Source organism: Phyllobates terribilis, unplaced genomic scaffold, assembly GCF_046119375.1.
Source record: "Phyllobates terribilis strain yellow unplaced genomic scaffold, ASM4611937v1 Scaffold_13__5_contigs__length_258822181, whole genome shotgun sequence".
Lineage (NCBI taxonomy): Eukaryota > Metazoa > Chordata > Amphibia > Anura > Dendrobatidae > Phyllobates > Phyllobates terribilis.
The window spans coordinates 142,981,723-143,002,242 of NW_027362773.1; the positions used below are offsets into that span (position 1 = coordinate 142,981,723).

General features: G+C 40.2%; 1 protein-coding gene across 3 annotated transcripts in view; it reads right to left on the reverse strand.

The window, feature by feature from the left end:
- Nucleotides 1–4,204: 4,204 nt before the first annotated feature.
- TNNT3 (troponin T3, fast skeletal type) overlaps nt 4,205–20,520 on the reverse strand; it is a 55,624-nt gene continuing 39,308 nt past the window's right edge. For 2 of the 3 annotated variants that reach the window (XM_073658754.1, XM_073658753.1), the window contains exons 4-12: nt 17,902–17,920; nt 14,822–14,867; nt 14,190–14,306; nt 12,626–12,703; nt 12,370–12,483; nt 12,018–12,127; nt 10,789–10,879; nt 6,452–6,492; nt 4,205–4,466 (exon numbers count right to left, since the gene is read on the reverse strand). In XM_073658754.1, coding sequence (XP_073514855.1) covers nt 4,415–4,466; nt 6,452–6,492; nt 10,789–10,879; nt 12,018–12,127; nt 12,370–12,483; nt 12,626–12,703; nt 14,190–14,306; nt 14,822–14,867; nt 17,902–17,920 — 668 coding nt within the window. In that variant the 3' untranslated portion in view covers nt 4,205–4,414. Of the gene's footprint in view, nt 4,467–5,275; nt 5,317–6,451; nt 6,493–10,788; nt 10,880–12,017; nt 12,128–12,369; nt 12,484–12,625; nt 12,704–14,189; nt 14,307–14,821; nt 14,868–17,901; nt 17,921–20,520 lie in introns of all 3 variants that reach the window. The other variant, XM_073658755.1, reaches the window with a different exon arrangement.

The window sequence follows — 20,520 nt, forward strand, 5'->3', positions numbered from 1 at the left end:
ATATATAGGATATTCAATGTCCATAGAAACGTGACTGAGATATATGGAAGTTTTGGGGTTTTAATAGCACTGCCACATGACCGGCCATTTATGATCTGAAGCGTTATTCTTTGCTTGACAAGGACATCATATACACTTCTTCTTGGACTTTGTTTTTTTCTGATCAGATAGTTGAATAATATTTTTGATACATACCCCTCAGCCCACTAGTATCTATCCTGTATACATTTGTATATGTTCATTACATATTATCTGATCACCTACTGAGGATGCCTGATCAGTTAGAGTAGTGGTAGGGCTACACAGGGGCAGTCGGCGAGGAGCGGGGGCACCATACTGTTTCAAGTTAGGGTGGCAACCTCCGCTGTCAGGAAGGGAATTGTGAAGGCCAAAACGAATCCCTATCTCCCATCATTTCTGCTCTTATTTTATATCACTGTTTTTCTGTGCAAAGTGTTTGCATTTATGTATGGGGTTTTTAAACTAAATAGAGATTTTTTTTAAGTTTTTTTTTTGTCATGGTTTACATGTATAAGAGCCCCCATAGGTTGATCACTCTGCTCTATTTTATATAGCGCTATGTACAGTGCTGTACATAAGGGGAAAAAAAATCGTTTTCCATCTACAGATGTGAACTAGAGCACCTGTGTGTTACTCACATGACCCATCAAAGGAGATTATGTGACATGATACATCGGGTCCCTGGGGGGCCCACGCCTTCCAAACTGCCCGGGGCCCTGGCTACTCTTAATCCACCCTTGCCTCCCGATCTAATAGGTGTTTTTTCAAATCCTCTCCTCTGGGATAGGGAGAGATTTTTTTCAATACCATACACTCGAAGCTGAGAGATATCTTTGCTATGGATCTGAATGAAGTGTCTGGAAGCATAAGAAACATTTCTATTAGACACATTAACATTAAATAGATCAGCTATATGCTCTGCTATACGTTTTCAATTTTCTTACAGAACACCCCACGTACAATTTGCTGCCCGCTTTGCATACTCAGTTTGACAGGAGGCGGGGCCAGTGACGCCAGCGCTGATTGGGCGCCGTCATCATGTGTCGCAACAACTGCATGGGAGCCCCGGGACCCCGAATGCCGACACTGCTGGAACGGGGCCAGCACGGCAGGTGAGTATAGGCTTTATTATTTTATGGGGACCAAGCAAGGAGTATAACAAGAAGTTGTCCAAGTAGTGGATAACTTCTTGAAGTAGTTGAACCTCATTCTCTGACAAAATATAACTTGACAGGTTAAAAATGACTATATTTTGTTCCTTTTTGGGAGATTGTTTGGAGCTAAGACTACATTTACTTGATATTCTCTGTTTACATCGGGATTTCTTTTCTTTTTGAACACCTCGCAGTGGAAGAGAAATTATCCGGAAGAACCTTTGTTATTTTGTTCACCCTCTTGCATGGTTCGAAAACCATTACAGTTGGAGGTGATATATTGGAATTCTCCCCTTAAAAAGAGGGTCAAGCTAGGAAGGAATTCACCTCATTGGTAGTTTCTTTATGTGGGGAATCAACAACCCCTGTAAGGGAAGCATGGGTCTCCTTTTCCTTTAATCTCCCAGGTGAATCCACAGTGGACAAATTGGTTTCCTCGTGATCGTCTGAACTATCCAAATGGATGGTAAAGATGGAGGAATTTATCTCATCCACATCCAAAAGGGTGATATATCCGGAAGGACTTATTAGCATTGAGTATACATGCTGATCCTGTATAATACTTTTAGGAGCTCAATACTATTTTATTGGTTTGATCATTTACAAGTGCAATACAGATTCAATTTTTTGTTTTTCTGTATTTACTTTTAATGTATTGCATTTTTATGCAATGGCTTTTATCATGTAGTCTTATTTAATAGCTTTTATATACATATATTTGCTGCAATTGCACTTTGTATGTCACGACTAACCTTTTATAAAGTAGTGACACTGTGTATCTGCCCTCACCTGATGAAGCGGACGGACCGTCCGTGAGACGTGTCGTGTGAATTACACAATTGCTTTCTTGCCTTCTGGCCGGTCTCCTCTCTTGCAGCGCCCTGACGGTGTTCGCCTTTTTTCACTCCCCTCAACCCCACTTAAGACTGGCAAGCACAATCACCATTCTTAATGAATTGGCATTGTATTATTCTTTTTCCTTTTTGCCGAAGTTAATGCAACCACGCCCTGTTATTGAACTTGATGCAAAGTGTCACCCATGTTATCTGTTTTGGGTCAACTGTGCCTCCTAACGTCAGTGTTAAAGCATCCACTATGGTAGAGGATGCAGGTATTTCTTCTTTGACTTTTTCAATCCAAATATAGACATTAAAATTTGTTTTTTATCATAATGTAGGTCTGCATCCCATCCCTTTTTGGAAGTTTTGTAACACAATTTCTTACCAGTATTGTCACAGTTTTCACTATTACATTGTACTTGTATGCTCATTTATTTTTTTAATTAGCTTCCAGTGAAAATGTTGCTTTTCTAGTGATGGTAATCAGCCCCCTAGTGATTTTGGTGATATTTTCAATGACATCTAAAGGCTTAGGGCTCATGCATTTGGTTACATTACAGCACCATACAACCAAGTAATTGCACAGCCATTTTCCTTGATTGATGTACTAGATAGGTACTAGATGCCTTGTTTCTTGGATGGATTATAAGGGTGTGTGCACGCTGAGTTTTTGGAGCAGCTTCAAAATCACATGAAACACATGAAAAATCAGCTCAAAAATGCTTAAAATGACCCTCTCACTCATTTCTTTGGAAAGCCACTTTGCTTTTCATATGTTTAGTCTTTTGAGCATTATTTCCACTTCAGGTTTGGAAAAATGCCTGGTGGGATAAAAGAAAGTGCATTTCTTTGAAGCGCTCTTCACGCAATCCGCTCCATAATAGACAAGGTCCACTCAAAAGGCTGCAAAAAACAATTTGGTTATAAAATTCTTACGAAACCCTTCAAAACTGCTTCAGGAAACAAAAAATTCCCCAAAGAAGGAGGAGTGTTTCCTGATGTGGTTTCCACTAGAAAACTTGTTGGGTTTTTGACTGCCTCAGAAAAAAAACTCCATGCGCACATACCCCTATGAGTATTTAATTTTTAATTTCCGTAGATTTTCAAAAAAGTTACGCTACTTCTGTAGCATAATCCGCATGCTGCAAATTTGAAAATCTTCAGCATGCCATTGCCTTAGCAATGTACGACTCAAGCACACAACTTGTTGAGCCAGAACAGTTGGTTACTTTAACATAATGCTGTTTGGATGTAGTTGATATTTTTACCCTTTTAATCTAATAATAATCTGATAATCTTTTGTTTAATTAATGAACCTACCCACCATGAGTCACAAAGGATGCTGCTGTGGGAGACAGCATTAAAATGTTTCTTGAAGATCCAACAAATTGCATGACATTTGTTGACAACAGCAATTTTCCAGCGTTGGCAAAAATGAGTCCTCTATACAACCGTGTAAGACATGCATGTCTTCCTACCTTCTTTCAACAATTCATTACCAAAGCTGGAAACAGAATACAGCGGGAGAAAGGAAGAAAGAAAGCCTTCACTTTGGCAAGCTGACTAATCCTTTGTCAAGACAAGTAGCACACTAGATGAGCAAACCCTAAAGGCCCCCATACCCATTAGACTAATGTCAACCAAACCTGCCACTATCGACTGGCTCAGTTTACTCTGTAATGTGTATGTGGAGGCCGGCCAACAAAGGCAGAGGCCGGCCAACCCATTGCCGTGGCAGAGGCCGGCCAACCCATTGCCGTGGCAGAGGCCGGCCAACCCATTGCCGTGGCAGAGGCCGGCCAACCCATTGCCGTGGCAGAGGCTGGCCAACTGATTGTCAGGGAAGATGTCGATCAGGCATGTCAAATTTTGGACTGCTGATCACATTGTTCTCCTTGAGATAATCTGACGCTGGAGAAGTCTATTGGCAACTTTCTCATACGGAAGTGCTCAGCAGAGTGAGTGTTCCTGTGTATGGGAGCGTGGGCTGAGATTGCTGTCGACCGAATGATTAGCCAAAGCATTGTTCAGCCGACGGTCATCTAATGTGTACGGACAGTTTAACTATAGTGATTACACATATTGTAAAAAGTACTATGTTTTAAGACCTGTTACTTATTGGGAACTGGAAGTAAGTGACATTGCCATCGGTCTTCAGTACAACTTATAGGACAATGACACGGAAGTCTGTAAGGGTAAGAAGCGTCACACTTTATTTACAAAAGAGAAGAGATAATACAGAGCAGTCCACAGAGAGAAGACGGTGGCCCTCGGGGTAAGACAGGACAACTATCTTGTGGGGCACTCAGTGTAGCCAGCTTCCTGCAGGATTGGGTTTGGTAAAAGAAGGGTGGAGATGGGCTGCTCTCTGTCAGGAGAAGATGTTGTTTATGGGGGAGCTTACTTCCAGCGGCCCCCAACTTTTCCTTTGCCTCCAGCTGCCTTCTTGCTGCTGTTAACATAAAAAAAAAAATATGGTCAGAAGATCAAAGAGAATCCCAAGCAAAATATGAGAGAGAAACTGGACGTGGAAGAGCGGACAGAGAGAGAGCAAGGGCAATATGAGAAGAAGAAGAAGAAAGGAGCTGATAGAAATATACATAAGAAGTAAAGTGTACTCCTTGTAATCACTCAGCACACCCAGGCAGTGTCACTTACCGTATCCTCGTGTTAGTTTGGGTGAGACTGTGCGTATTCTCCCTCATGCCATTTTCCCCCATTTGCATGCATACTTATTACTGATTAAAACTGCTATCACTCTGTCAACACCAAAGACCCCAAATTATGGACTGGAGAGCAATGGGCGCAAATGATGCCACGTCCTTTAGACCTCGATATTATGAGACATTACAGATGATGACGGAGCCATAGCAGGGCCCTCAGATGCTTATACTGTACCTTACATACCAGGGTCAGATAAGAAGTAGGTTAGCATAACTCACTTTACTTACTTGTTATAAGTGAGGGTTAGAACTTGAGATATCACAAGAAACTAAAGATATCCAGCCAAACAGTCAGCAGTTATATCTCTCAAGACTGGTAATATCTTGCATATCTGGTAAGACTTTTATTGTAGCATGTCATGAGTATACTGGAAACATCGTGCTAGGTAATTTCACTACAGTGGTTATAAATCCATCTGTGACTTAGAAGTGAGCACAGAGACATTCTAAGTCCAGATGTTTTGGTCTGTGGTTTAGAAGTATGTTTCGGATGCAAGTTGGGCTTTGGAGGGAGGCTGGGAAAACTCTGGCTACTCACTGTTTCTGCAGCTGATCGATACGGTTCCTGAGAGTTGTGACCTGTTAAAAACAACAAACAACCCATTTATGCTTAGGGGTTCTTGACAGATCCTTACCTCCATCTCTTTCATATCCTGAACCATCGGAAAGGGCGGATGTAAGAATCCTATTGCCTTAATTACCAGTGTAGAAATCCAGAAAAGTGATGTAGATTGGTCCAGCCTCTGTCCGGTGGCATACACACAACTATACTTGGGAGTTGCCGAAACACACCACTTACCTTTCTGTTCCACCAGGGCTTGGGCCTTAAGCAGAGGCATTTAAAGTTCCAGTCATCCAAATTTTTGGAAAATTAGGAACACTAAGACTGCAAGCGATTCCTTTCTACAATGTGATGCACAGTATGTGCGCTCTGTACACTGTACCATGCCATTATTTACTGGCTTCACCTCCCCTACACATGAACATGGCAAATGTCATCTAAATCACAGGTAACATCTCCAAAAATTAAAAAAATGGATAAGTATAATAAAATGTAACTGTATTACTGATTCCTTCTCCCAAGATCACTCTTCTGACCTTTTGTCCAGGGTTGGGCCAATGTACCATATGATGGAGCTAGTGATGGATCTCTAGTTAGATTTGGATTAACAAATAAGCTACCAAAGATAATATGGGTTCTGTCGTGTTGTGCACAGATCAGCAGAATGGGAAATTTTTATACCCGTTAGAATGGATCGGCAGTGCGCATGCTCGACCGCCGCTGCATTCATTCCCTATGGGGCTGCTGAGCGCTGCACTCGGCTTTTTCCGGCAGCCCCATAGAGAATGAATGTAGCGGTGTTCATGCATTCTACCTTCTCTTCCATTTGGGGCACATTTATTCCCGTTACAATTCTTCCAATCATTACGAGTCCCAACGCTTGGACCACAACAATCTGTAAGTTATCACCTATCCTACAGACAACCCCTATAACTACTAATCTAAATTTCCATTTCTCGTAGGATACCCTGTCAATCTTGTTAATGTTTGGCTCTTGCTTGCAGTCCCAGTGTCCTTCATAATTGATAATGTGATGATGTCCTTTATGCCAATGCTTTAACACCGAGCCCTGTCGTACCAAGAGTGCCCTGACACATGCCTGAACAAACAGCCCTGAGTTTGTGCCCTTTTAAAGCTGGCATCTCTACTTACAACTTAGAGAGTTCTTCCACTCTCCTGTGCAGGGTTGTAATCTAAGAAAGACCAAGATAATCATGTGAATAATGGGAATAGTCGTCAAATGGTGTGTCGGTCAGCCCTGAATACTGCTCTGAATGTAAAGCATGTGGCATTAGATACTGAGTGTTCCTTGTGCACCCTGCGATCTTGAGAATTACAGCTGTAGTTATATTTCTTTCTCTTGGAGGACAGATAAGCCCATTATTGAGTTATGTTTCAAACTGATTTCTTCTATTGTGTGTGTATATGTATACAGATATATATGGACACATCATACGAAGAGAGCAATCACTGGAGAAGGACATCATGGTTGGAAGAATAGAAGGAACAAGTCCAAGAGGCAAACCAGCAATGTGATGGCTTGATATCATCAAGATAACGGCGGAGAAGATCCTGGTGGACCTATCTTGGCTTACACAAGATCGGTCTTCCTACAGATTGTTCATCCATTAAGTCACCATGGCTCGAGATCCCCGAAGGCCGTTAAATAATAATAAGGTCTGTGTGTCTTCACCTCCCGCCATAGTGATGGAAAGTACAGGCTTGCCCAGAGAGGGCATTGTCAGTAGAGAAAGTCAGTGCTGTCAATCACCAGTAAGAGAGGCGGAGACATGTAAAACAAGTGGGCCGAGCAAAGCACTGAGCCTCTTATCCACACCGAGGGTGCACCGAGCAGCCTAATTAGCATGTTTGATTATTCTTCAGTTTCTGCAGAATATAGGTCGCAATTAGAGCACTAAAGGTGCGATATATATATATATATATATATATATATATATATTTGTCAGTTTGGGCTGACAGACTCTATTTAATAGCACCCAGAGCTCTAATTTTCTGATGCAGAGCACCATATCTCATGGAGAAACAGGTTTCAAAGATGGCATACGGCATACTGCATACTTTGGAGTCGATGATCATTTGCTGTATGCTACTTAGCTCCCCCTAGTGGTGTCTGCAGGCAGACAGCATTTTATTATTTAGAGGGTTGCCCAGTATTTAGAAAAATATTTAAGAAAAGAAAATTTGCAAAAGATTTAAATGTATTAATAATTAAACGTTGTGCCTTTCTAGCAGTGAAATCTTTGTTTACTTTGCTGCAGTGATTATGGTCCCTGTATCCATGTGACCACTGCAGCCAATCACTTGCCTCTGAGCTCTTATATGGAGGCATCACCACAGATTCCGACAGGGATCTCTATAGCAATGGTGCTGAAGTACTGGGGGATTTCAGGGGTAATTATATATTTTTTTTAATCATTTTTTCCCTGATCTTTTACATTTTTTTTAAATTGTGGACAACCCCTTTAACTGTTATCTATAAGATGGTAAATTCAATCAATTGGAATATTCTGCTGAAATAGAAAATATCTTTTTCACACTGAGTTTCTGGCACGTTATAATGGCAATGCTAAGAATATATGGAATTCTAAAAATATTTTGTCATCACTCTGGTGTGCCTGAAGCACCACGTGTTATCAGAGGTAATTACTTCCTAATATTGTACTTCTCACAAACCCAAAAATGAATTTTATTATTTCTAACAAAAGTTTCATTTTGTTGGGTTATTGAGTATCATTTGGGGCTTCATGGGCTCCAAAAGTTGCCAGAGTCATGAGAAAATCAAGTATTCCTTGGGGGCTGTAACATCGCAGCTCACAATGCAATTTTTTGATTCTGAGCCTCTAGCATTTTGGTTTAAAGGGTTTCTTACAGATGAGAAAAGATTGCTTCGCTTTTCTCCAGAAACAAACCTATTGATGTTTACGATATTACAGGACAACTTAATTCACTTATTTGTGTAAGCTGCAAAACCAGGCACAGCCTATAGACACGAGTCTGGAGAAAAACTTTAATATAATATATATTATTAAAAAATAATTATAAATTATATATATATATATATATATATATATATATATATATATATATACAGTTATATGAAAAAGTTTGGGCACCCCTATTAATCTTAAGCTTAATGTTTTATAAAAATTGGTGTTTTTGCAACAGCTATTTCAGTTTGATATATGTAATAACTGTTGGACACAGTAATGTTTCTGCCTTGAAATGAGGTTTATTGTACTAACCGAAAATGTGTAATCTGCATTCAAACAAAATTTGACAGGTGCATAAGTATGGGCACCCTTATCATTTTCTTGTTTTAAATACTCCTACCTACTTTTTACTGACTTACTAAAGCACTTTTTTTGGTTTTGTAACCTCATTGAGCTTTGAACTTCATAGCCAGGTGTATGCAATCATGAGAAAAGCTACTTAAAGTGGCCACTTGCAAGTTGTTCTCCTGTTTGAATCTCCTCTGAACAGTGGCATCATGGGCTCCTCAAAACAACTGTCAAATGATCTGAAAACAAAGATTATTCAACATAGTTGTTCAGGCGAAGGATTCAAAAGGCTGTCTCAGCGATTTAACCTGTCAGTTTCCACTGTGAGGAACATAGTAAGGAAATGGAAGAACACAGGGACAGTTCTTGTTAAGGCCAGAAGTGGCAGGCCAAGAAAAACATCAGAAAGGCAGAGAAGAAGAATGGTGAGATCAGTCAAGGACAATACTCAGACCACCTCCAGAGAGCTGCAGCATCAACTTGCTGCAGATGGTGTCACTGTGCATCGGTCAACTATACAACGCACTTTGCACAAGGAGAAGCTGTATGGGAGAGTGATGCGAAAGATGCCGTTTCTGCAAGCACGCCACAAACAGAGTCGGCTGAGGTATGCAAAAGCACATTGGAGAAGCCAATTTATTTTTGGAAGAAGGTCCTCTGGACTGATGAAACCAAGATTGAGTTGTTTGGTCATACAAAAAGGCGTTATGCATGGCGGCAAAAAACACAGCACTCCAAGAAAAACACTTGCTACCCACAGTAAAATTTGGTGGAGGTTCCATCATGCTTTGGGGCTGTGTGGCCAATGCCGGCACCGGGAATCTTGTTAAAGTTGAGGGACGCATGGATTCCACTCAGTATCAGCAGATTCTTGACAATAATGTTCAAGAATCAGTGACGAAGTTACGCAGGGGATGGATCTTTCAGCAAGACAATGATCCAAAACACCGCTCCAAATCTACTCAGGCATTCATGCAGAGGAACAATTACAATGTTCTGGAATGGCCATCCCAGTCCCCAGACCTGAATATCATTGAACATTTGTGGGATCATTTGAAGAGGGCTGTCCATGCTCGGCGACCATCAAACTTAACTGAACTGGAATTGTTTTGTAAAGAGGAATGGTCAAAAATACCTTCATCCAGGATCCAGGAAATCATTAAAAGCTACAGGAAGCGACTAGAGGCTGTTATTTTTGCAAAAGGAGGATCTACTAAATATTAGTGTCACTTTTCTGGTGAGGTGCCCATACTTATGCACCTGTCAAATTTTGTTTGAATGCAGATTGCACATTTTCTGTTAGTACAATAAACCTCATTTCAAGGCAGAAACATTACTGTGTCCAACAGTTTTTACATATATCAAACTGAAATAGCTGTTGCAAAAACACCAATTTTTATAAAACATTAAGCTTAAGATTAATAGGGGTGCCCAAACTTTTTCATATAACTGTATATATATATAGTATTGTTATTTATAATTTTTTTTATTAATAAAATATATAAATATAATATATATTTATATATTAATAAAAATAATTATATATTAGTACAAAGTAATTATAAATAATATATATTTTATTTATAATTTTTTAATATGTATTTTATATATATATATTTATCTAATATATTATAAAAAATATATAAATATATACAGTATGTTATTTATAATTATTTTTTATTAATAAAATATATATAATGAAAATAACTATTCATATATATTATTTATAATTAGTTTGTATTAATATATATATTAATAAAGTAATTATAAATAATATATATTATTTTTTACCAACAAAAAAATATTTATTAAAAAATATTTTTTGTTTCTAATACTGAACAGTCCCTTAAACTTAGGGAAAAATATTTTGCTAGAAGGAAGTAACATGTTGGTTGGTTAGTTAGTACAAGCCAAAAAAAATGTTGGGTAATTCATATCCAATATGTAAATCAATTAATTTCTTTCATTTTACAAGTAAGTGTCTGCTTTTTAGTTGTGTTTCATATGTAACACTGGAAGCTGCCATCTATATATCTTTCTATTGGCAGTTTTTAGATATATAATATCCCTGCACCAAGGTCTTGATAAACTTTTTGGAAAACTACAATTAAAAATAAAGAGTGCAATACTTCCGGTAGACAAGAGTGGCTGGATTTTATATACTGTTATTATTATATATCATTCACTCACCTCGTATTTCTGTTTCTTGAGCTTCTCTCCCATCTCAAACTTTTCAGACTCCAGTTGGTACAGCCAGTCCCAAAATTCCTTAGCCTTTTCCCTATTATAAACCAGCAGGTGAGTCTAATATATTTGGCCATCCATATATGCGCTAAAATTAAGATGGCTCTCTATTTTTTAGACAATCCCTCCCTTGACAAACTGATCACCCAATGTCTCCTAGTTTGGATCCCAGCACTTGGCTGTAAATTGTAGAGATCCTGGTGGTGGTTAATTTTTGTGGAGCACCTCAACAGGGTAAATAAACCATTACACAAAGCCCATTCAAGTCAATAGGATTTCTGTGTAATACAGGAAAGGACAGCTCCTCATCAGAGAGAAATGCTCTTTCTAGTCGACCTCCACACTGGCCAAGAATTCTGCACCATATATTAAAGAGTAACTACATTTATATATATTTTTTCATTCACTAATTGATGGGTATGAATTTTTTTTAAATACTCTATTACTTTATTTTGCTACCTTCTATAGTTAACACTGAAAGTGCTGATTTGTCTGCCTAGTTCATTGTCTTGGTGGCTGATTGGAACTTCAGGTCTAGCTAAGATCCATACTCTGAGACAGAGCTTCTCTGTTCCCCTCCTTCTGCTCAGACACTATTCCCTGTGTGAGCAGCAGGAGATGGAAGCAGAGAACATCACTCTCTGAGTATTGATTTTATCTAGACCCACCGTTCAAATCAGCTACTAAGACAGAATGAACTAGGCAGACAAACCAGCACTTTCAGTATGGTGTTAACGGTAGAAGGAAGCAAAATAAAGCAAAGATTCATAACTTTACATAGGCTGATCAGTAATTAGACTATCTAATCTTTTTATTTAACTCAAAAAAAAATTAAAAATGGGTTTTCTAAACTAGACACTTGACTAGGAATTTAAGGATAGTCATTGTCAGAGATTTGGTGGAGTCTACTGGGCCTAAATGGAAAAATTGTAAAAGAGCCTCCACCCAGCATGTACAACTTATAACATTGGGGTCTTTTGGTAGAAGAGGGGCTTTCAGTAGCAAGTGTGACTACTACCTCTGGCTCTCCTAAGGATATACCTTTGGTAATGACCGTTGAGTCTACAAATATTAGGTGAGCTTGCACTAAAGATGGAGACCACAGGAATTAGTGAGTGTCCCATCTACTCTAGTATTGTAGCTCCTTACATTATCAATGGAAATCCATTACATACCTGAGTTTGTCCTCATTCATGTGGTCAACATTCAGGGTCTTGCGACGATCTGCTAGGATCTTCTTCTTCTGCTCACGGGCTGTTTGCTTCTTGCCTCTCTTCTGGTCAGCCTGGGGAGGAAACGTCGTAAAAAAGTTAAAGGACTCAAACTTTCGTTTAATAGCGCAATAGTGATGTCTCCGTATGGATGTATTTAGGTTAATGATCAGCTCTACTTGACATTTGCTACATTATAAGCAACTAAAAATTCATGAGGTAGAACCAGTCCTATAATACAGTCTGAGAAATGGAGATGAACAATGTGGCGGCACTGATCATCAGCTTTGTTGGCTTTTCTGTTGGTTTCTCGTACCTTGGCAAGGTAGCTGCTGTATGAGGCGCCCATGGAGGACAGAGCCTTCTTCTTCTTCATGTCATCCTCAGCACGTCTCAAGGCATCCTGTTCCTCTCTTCTTGCTTTCTCTTCCTGCGTAAAGCATAGATGTAAGGATGAGATAAATACATCACATGCACTTGTTTTAGTTAGTGCCATGGTATGGAAATGGCGCATACACAAGACTGGTAGACATGAGAGTTTTGCAAGAGTGATAGGATGAGATGGGACTCACAGCAAGTCTGTTCTGACGCTCCTTCTCTTTCTCTGTTCTGATCCTCTGCTGTTCAGCTCTCTCAGCCCTACGTTTCTCCTGAGAATGGAAAAAAAATGATGTAATCAGAAAGCAATGTGCAAAATATCATTTTGGGTAACGCTACAAAATGCAATTTATTAGAAGATAATGTTCAAATGCAAAAAAAACTGCTTTGTAGATTATTGATCATTGAAGAGGACAAAGAACCAGTATATAAGGGACACATGATTATTAATGCTTCTCTCTAACTCTCCCCAAAGCACGTTGTGTAGCCAGCGGGATAAATTATGACTTTCTACCTGTAAGAGTATGTTCACATGGCGTTTTTGCTGCAGATTTTACACAGCGTATTTGGTACATAAAATACACAGCATTTTACGGGACGAGCATATTCAATAAGATTTCTGAAATCTCATGCACACGCTGTATTTTTTCGATGCGTACATATCAATTCTTTCAAAGTTTTTGCAGGACAGAAATATTTAATGGCCAGATATTTGGACCTGTGTTGTATATGGTTGAAAACTAGTGGACAAATATGGGTACTACCTGAGCCGTGTCTGGAAACTCATGCAAAACTATCTGAAAATTATTCTGTATTGTAAAACCTATCAATTACTAAGTAGATAAATTTTGGCTTTTTAGTAATAATTAGTGATGATCGAGTATGTTTCATTAACCCTTTCCGGTGAGCACACGAGTGCTCTCCGAGTATTTTGGCGTGCTCGGGATTTCTTTTATTGTCGCCGCAGCTGCAAGTGTCACGGCGGTTAGACAGCTGTGAAACATGCAGAGATCGACTGTGCGTCAGGCTATCTCTGCATGTGTCACAGCTGTTTAACAATAAAAGAAATCCCGAGCACGCCAAAATACTCGGTGAGCACCTGAGCGTGCTCACCGGAAAGGGTTAATGAAACATACTCGATCATCACTAGTAATAATACAAACTGCCACATTATTTATCAACTATGGTAACTATTCACAAATGCCGTAAACTCATAGAAACTTAGGTGCCAACCTGAAATATAGCATTTAGAAGATCTTTCATATCTTTTCAGCTCTTAAAGAGGTTGTCCTTTTTTTTAAAAAAAAATGTTATTACTCCATAGGCTCAGAGGTGTATAAAATAACAAAGTGAGCTTTTACTCGCCTTCCCGGGTCTAGCAATACCCCTCTGATTCAGCTACGGTATTTGTTGATCGGATTAAGTGGTGATGTAACGTCGACAGCACTGCAGGCAATCATTGGTTTCAGCAGCTTGTGCTGTCTATATTGTCAGAGCTGCTGATCTCAGTGATTGGCTGCAGTGCGGTAGTTGAGACGTCATCGATGCAGCTGATCAACAAAGACTAGATCAACAGCTAGACCTGGGGAGGGCAAGTAAAAGCTCTTTTTTATTATTTTATACTTCTCTCTGCTTATGCAATAATAAAAGTTTAAACGGAATAACCCTTTTAATACACTGCCGGCAGGGCTATATGTGGCCTTGCCTTCTGCATTCATGGCCCATCATGCACTACTATTATGATGTATAATAACTTACAATTCTTTCTTTTAATCCAATAATTTCCTCTTCTTCCTTCTTACGGCCCTCAAAGTGCTGATCAATGAGAGACTGCAACTCAATCAAGTCCTTGTTCTGTCTCTTCTTCTGGATATCCTGTAGACAAAAAAAAGTCAAATATTCTGTAAGGCCGTCTTATTTAAAAAATAAAAAAAAGGAATATAGATATAACTATAAGAGTACAAGAATAGAAATGGCTACAAATTTAGCAATAGATTATTTGGCAAAAACTTTTTCCAAGACCTACAACTTGTGCACTTTTTTTTAATTGGAGGTCCGGCAATTCTAGTGAGTTTTCGTCCTTATGGTGCCTTCTGTACAGCACCACTGTAAGAAAATATTATTCCCTCGTAAGGATTTTTCTGGTGGAAGAATAGTTTTAAAGTTGGATTTGCCATAATGAATCCATATATCTTGAGGTACCATAGGGCCCCTTAGACTGCCAGAAGTGTCGTATCACAGTTTCTTACAACTTGGAGGTGCTGAGATGTCCGAAGTCTGTGTGCACAAGGACTTCCAGACGGTTTCTGGGCAGTGACTATTCCATATCTTATATCCCCTTTTACTTATTATTTTATCATTTTTCCATCTTTCATTAAGAGTATACTTACATCAAAGTCTACTTTCTCTCCTTCTGGGATTTTTGGTGCAGTGAGCCTGAAAATAAAGCATATTGTATTACTGGAGGTTGCTGACATTGAGCACTGGGACTTGTAACTTCCAACTAGTTTGAAGATTCAGTGGTAAAGGGGTTATCCTGGACTTTCAGGTTTTGTCCTGTGGGGCTAAGAACTTACAGGCAGGTAGTTGTTAACTAGCTACCAGTCCTGCCCTGTAAGGATCCCGCTAAACAGAAATACGGATGTATGCGCCAATGGGACCATGGACTATAATGGTGCCAGCAGAGTTAACGTGCACTTTGCCATGCATCATTGTACGCCTACTGGAGTATTAGTAGATTGTGACCATCTCCAGTACGCATATACACCCAAAAATAATGCACGGCAGAGTGCACGTTCACTCTGTCGGCACCATTAGGGTATGTGCACACGATCAGTGTTCACTGCGGATTGGACGCAGCGCAAGTGCGCTGCGTGCAATCCGCAGCGGCCAGATGTTACAGCATAGTGGATGGGATTTATACAAATCCCATGTCCACTATGCATCTCTGTGCACCCGCGGAAATTGACACGGGGCGTGTCTTTCCAGACCGCAGTATGTAAATTTCTAATGCGGGTCCGCATGCGAGCTTTCCCCATAGAGCTAATATCTATGGGGAAAGTCTGCATGTGAGAAAAAAAAAAAGAGGCCGGCGCTCATTTGCATAATGAGCGGAAGCCGGAGGCGGCTTCTCCACAGCCTCGGGGCCGCAGCCGGCTCCGGATAGTCAGCACATTCCCTTATAGTCTAAGGCCCCGTTGGTGCATACGTCCAAATCCTGTTTTGCGTTGGGGTACAGACGTAAGCCCCAACGGGGCCACCGAAAGGGTGCCGGAACACAATGTGGAAGCTCCCTAACTGGTATAACCACTGATTATTAGATTGAGAAACTCACTCTTCCTCTCTGTTACTGGAGCCCAGATTTAAAGGGAAGCTTACAGCTGATATATGCTGCCCGATCTACATTCAGCTTGTATCTGACACTGGCTGCATGATTTTATCTGTGTGCGTGTATAGGGAGAGATAACACTCAAGGGATGTTGCCAGAGAGAAGCCACCAGGGACCCACCAGTCTGACCAGTCTCTTGTCTGGATATTAAACTACGTCTTTCTCTGAAACCCTGCATTTCAGAGTTAAAGGAAACCTGTCAGCAGGATTTTGTTAAGTAAACTACAGGCATTGTCATGTTGGGGCTTCTGCACTGATTAAAATGATACCTGAGGTGAAGAAATCAATCCTGTGGCTTTTGTGTAATCAGTGTTTGCAGTTTTGAGTTAATGATATGCCCGTGCTTCGGGGTGGGACTGTAGGCAAGGTCTTTTCTTGGTGCTCTAGGCCAGATTAGCAAGATAAGACCTGCCTACAGGCTGCCCCTATCTGCCTCTCTGTCTGGCTGTCTCTATGATGAGGAACATCCTTGTGCTTCAAGGCGGACTGTGGGCAGGTCTTATCTTGCTGATCTGGCCTAGAGAACCAAGGAAAGACCCTGCCTACAGTCCCACCCTGGAGCACAAGCATCTCATTAACTCAAAACATCAAACACTGATTACACAAGAACCACAGGACAGATTTTTTCACCTCGGGTATCATTTGAATCAGAGCAGCAGCCCCAACATGACAGTGCCTGTAGTTTACTTAGCAAAATCCTGCTGATAGGTTCCCTTTAAGCATACAGTATATGTGTAAAATCATGCATCCACTGTCTGATCCTCGGGAAGCATGAATTGGCTGTCAGGTTTAATTTAATGAAGCTACATGTGCGCTGGTGATCCATTCATTGTCTATGGGACTGAGACAGAAACAGAAATAACTAGACTTCTGTATGCCATCCACAGCACTGATTGATATTAAACATATAGTATAGAAAAGGATAAAGAGGAAAAGGTAGTGAATGGGTGACTAATTCAAATATTACTTTTATTTACATACATTAATAATTGATATAATTAAAATGTATTTTCCTGACTACTAGTATTGTATTAAGGGAGAGGGAATAATAATACCCAAAACTGGGGTCCCCAGTAATTTGATTTATCCAGTAAGGTATAAAGGAGAGCTCCTATTACTAATCCACTGTTTATAATCAAGGAACAATAGGTCTGTAAAGCAAAAAATGTATATAGGTGACAGCAAATTATAATGCTAGCTACCACCAATGCTATATATCAGTGTTGTTCAGGCTTGGGGCTATGTGACTGCAGACCTGTGAATCCTTACAGCCCTGTCAGGATTCTACGGTGTCGGTGCCGAGATCAGGCAATCATGTGACAACAAGTATGTGATTTGCACACTTCTGGCCACATTCCGACTAGACATGTCTGGCCTTGCTCAATTCACTTGTATTGAGCGAGGTCACGCATGTCTAGTCGGCATATTACCGCATGCATGTAAATTGCATACTTGCGGTCACCCACCCTCTCCTGGAGCCTAACAGCGTGCACATTATGCGCTGTGAGGTTTCACAAGTCTGCAGTCACATAGAATGACTGCAGATTTCAACCCCAAACTTGAACCACCCCTTTAACGCTGTGACTAAGTCAACTTAGTTACTTAGCATATTTCATTGTTGCCCATGTAAGGGCTGGTAGAAAAGTTTCCTGATCAACAAAGGCTATAGTGATAATGGTGCCATTAGCCCAGTGTTAAAGATATCAGGTAACTGTGTTCAATTATGGCTGAGCGATAACTTAAAGGGTTAGTATAGACTGTTGCTGCTTGCCCAGCATAAATAATGCATAGAAGTGTTTACTGAGGCAATGGCATAACAATGTATTACTAGGAATACAAATGCACTGGATTATCAATGACCACTGTGGAGCTGGCGTGTAGTAGCCAATGGCTGAGCTGCTGAGCGCGTGGTGTGATAACAAGGTTGGCTGTCTGAAACTGACAGGCCGCCACACTGAAAAATACATTGCAAAGGATTTGTAATGCCTTTCCCTCCACTAAAGTCAGGACCAACATTCCAATACGTGTTTCGCCAATTTCCCGGCTTCTACCAGGGGCTGTATAATGCTGAATTTTACTTACTTGGGTTTTGGCTTTTCCTCTTTAGGTAACAGTAGTAGAGGGAGAGAAAAGAAAAAAAAAATAAGTGAATTTAATAGGAAAGTGATTAATTCTATAAAAATAGGAGATTACTTGAATATGAAGGGGAGAAAATACAGAACAAAAACAGCAATCAAACTGGAGGCAATCCTATAATACTCAAGAAAGTGAGCCAGGGGCCCATACGATTTACTCAATCTGGGGGCATCTAACAGTGTCATCTTATTGTTTCTATGCTGCTGTATGTGTAGGCAGGTGTGCATTGAGGCTAAACCTCAACATAGAAATCACCAACCTATTGTCCTTCCGTTAGAAAGTCATTCGTTGCCAGTTTAATATTACCAGGGCAGATATCGCAATGACTGGAGATGCTTAAAAAGCCTAATCTGGTTTTGTATTAATTGGTTTATGTATTGAGTCAAAATAGTGAGTGTAGAAGTAAAGAATGGAAGCATTTTCTATAAATTACACGGTAAGCAGTATTTGCTCTTGTTTTACTGTTACACACTTTTATTTCATGTACTCTATTCTAGATCAATAAAAATAATAATTTTAATGAGTGTGTCATTAAACTTCCAGAAGAATGCACTAAGTACCTCTGACCTAAAAAAATAACTAAAAATCCTAACCCAGCATAGTATACAATGTAAAAGGGAAAAAAGACAGTCGACAAACAATCAATGATTCGTTAATGGAAAGAAACACGGGTTACTTCTGGATCTAGAGACAAAAATGGAATGTGAAAAAGGGAGATAAAGTACAAGTTATATAGGTGAAGAGACAGGGAAAGAATTAGGTAAAGAGAAGAATAAAGGGAGAAGAAAAAACAGAAAGGAAGGAGAAATGCAAGAACGTAAAAGAGGAAATGTAGAAAAAGAAAAGTGAGGAAAAAGTGCACAGAAGAAGAAGGAAACATGGAAAATTAAGGAAAAATGTAGAAGTGAAAGGAAATAAAGAGAAGAGGTAAAATAAAGTAGTAGAGAAATAAAAGGCACTTGGAGAAAAGTGAAATGGAAAAAAACTAATGTGAAACAGAAAGGGAGAGGAATGGGTAATCAGAGAGAAGATAGGTAAGGATCTGGAAGTTGAAGGAAATGAGAAGAGAATAAAACAATTGAAGAGTAGGAAAAAAAGTGAAAAAATGTGGACAACGGGAAGGAGCATAGACAAGGTAGGAGAAGAAAGGCGAATTAAGTTCTGATTTGATAAACAAAGTAATCAAGGTAGAAGACAGATGATATAGTATGTAGGAAAGTTGCAAATGCATGAGTAGAGTAAACGGAACTAGTTACACTTATTGATAGAATGACCTACAGGCACATAAGTTGGAGAGCAGATGGACTGGGCAATAGAACAACAGACAGCTAGTGGAGCTACAGGCAGATAGACTGATTGAAAGGAGAGTGAAAGTACCGGTAGATAATGTACACCTGCAGGAAGATAGAAAGAAGAGTGGAGCTACAGGCGGACAGATTGAACGAGAAATAGGAGAGTGGAGTTTTGGGAGGGTATCACATTTAGCTTTTTTCGTCAAACTTCTGAGGTGCGTCTGCTGAGAAGCCGTTTCCTAAATGTCAAAACTGCTTTCCGATGCATTATTAGACTCTCTAATTTGTAATTGCTTGTCTATTGTGAAAAGCTGCATGGTTTTAGAGACCCTGCGTGGCTATTACCAGTAAGCAGATCATTTGCAATTGATTTATAATTATAAAGCACAAAGGTGCTGCAACATTTAGGAAGCAGCACTCTGGGTGCCAAATGTGACGTCAGACTCCTACAGCTAGATAGGACATTGGACCTACAAGCAGATACATTGGAGAGTAAAACCACAGGCAGCGTTATTGGACAGTGGAGCTGCAAGCAGATATAAAAGTGTGATGTTATAGGCTGATGGAGGGAGGCAGATTGTAGAAAGCGGTAAAGTGATAAAGTGGAGCTACAAGCAGATAGTTTCAAGAGTGGTGTTATAGGCAGAAGGAAAGGAGACTGGAACTTTCTGCAGCTAGATACATTTACAGGCAGAGTGACTAGAGAGTGGAGCTACAGGCAGAGACATGAGACAGTGGAGCTACAGCTAGAGACATGAGAGAGTGGAGCTACAGCTAGAGACATGAGAAAGTGGAGCTACAGCTAGAGACATGAGAGAGTGGAGCTACAGCTAGAGACATGAGAGAGTGGAGCTACAGCTAGAGGCATGAGAGAGTGGAGCTACAGCTAGAGGCATGAGAGAGTGGAGCCACAGCTAGAGACATGAGAAAGTGGAGCTACAGCTAGAGACATGAGAGAGTGGAGCTACAGCTAGAGGCATGAGAGAGTGGAGCCACAGCTAGAGACATGAGAAAGTGGAGCTACAGCTAGAGACATGAGAGAGTGGAGCTACAGCTAGAGGCATGAGAGAGTAGAGCTACAGCTAGAGACATGAGAAAGTGGAGCTACAGCTAGAGACATGAGAGAGTGGAGCTACAGGCAGAGACATGAGAGAGTGGAGCTACAGGCAGAGACATGAGAGAGTGGAGCTACAGGCAGAGACATGAGAGAGTGGAGCTACAGCTAGAGACATGAGAGAGTGGAGCTACAGCTAGAGACATGAGAGAGTAGAGC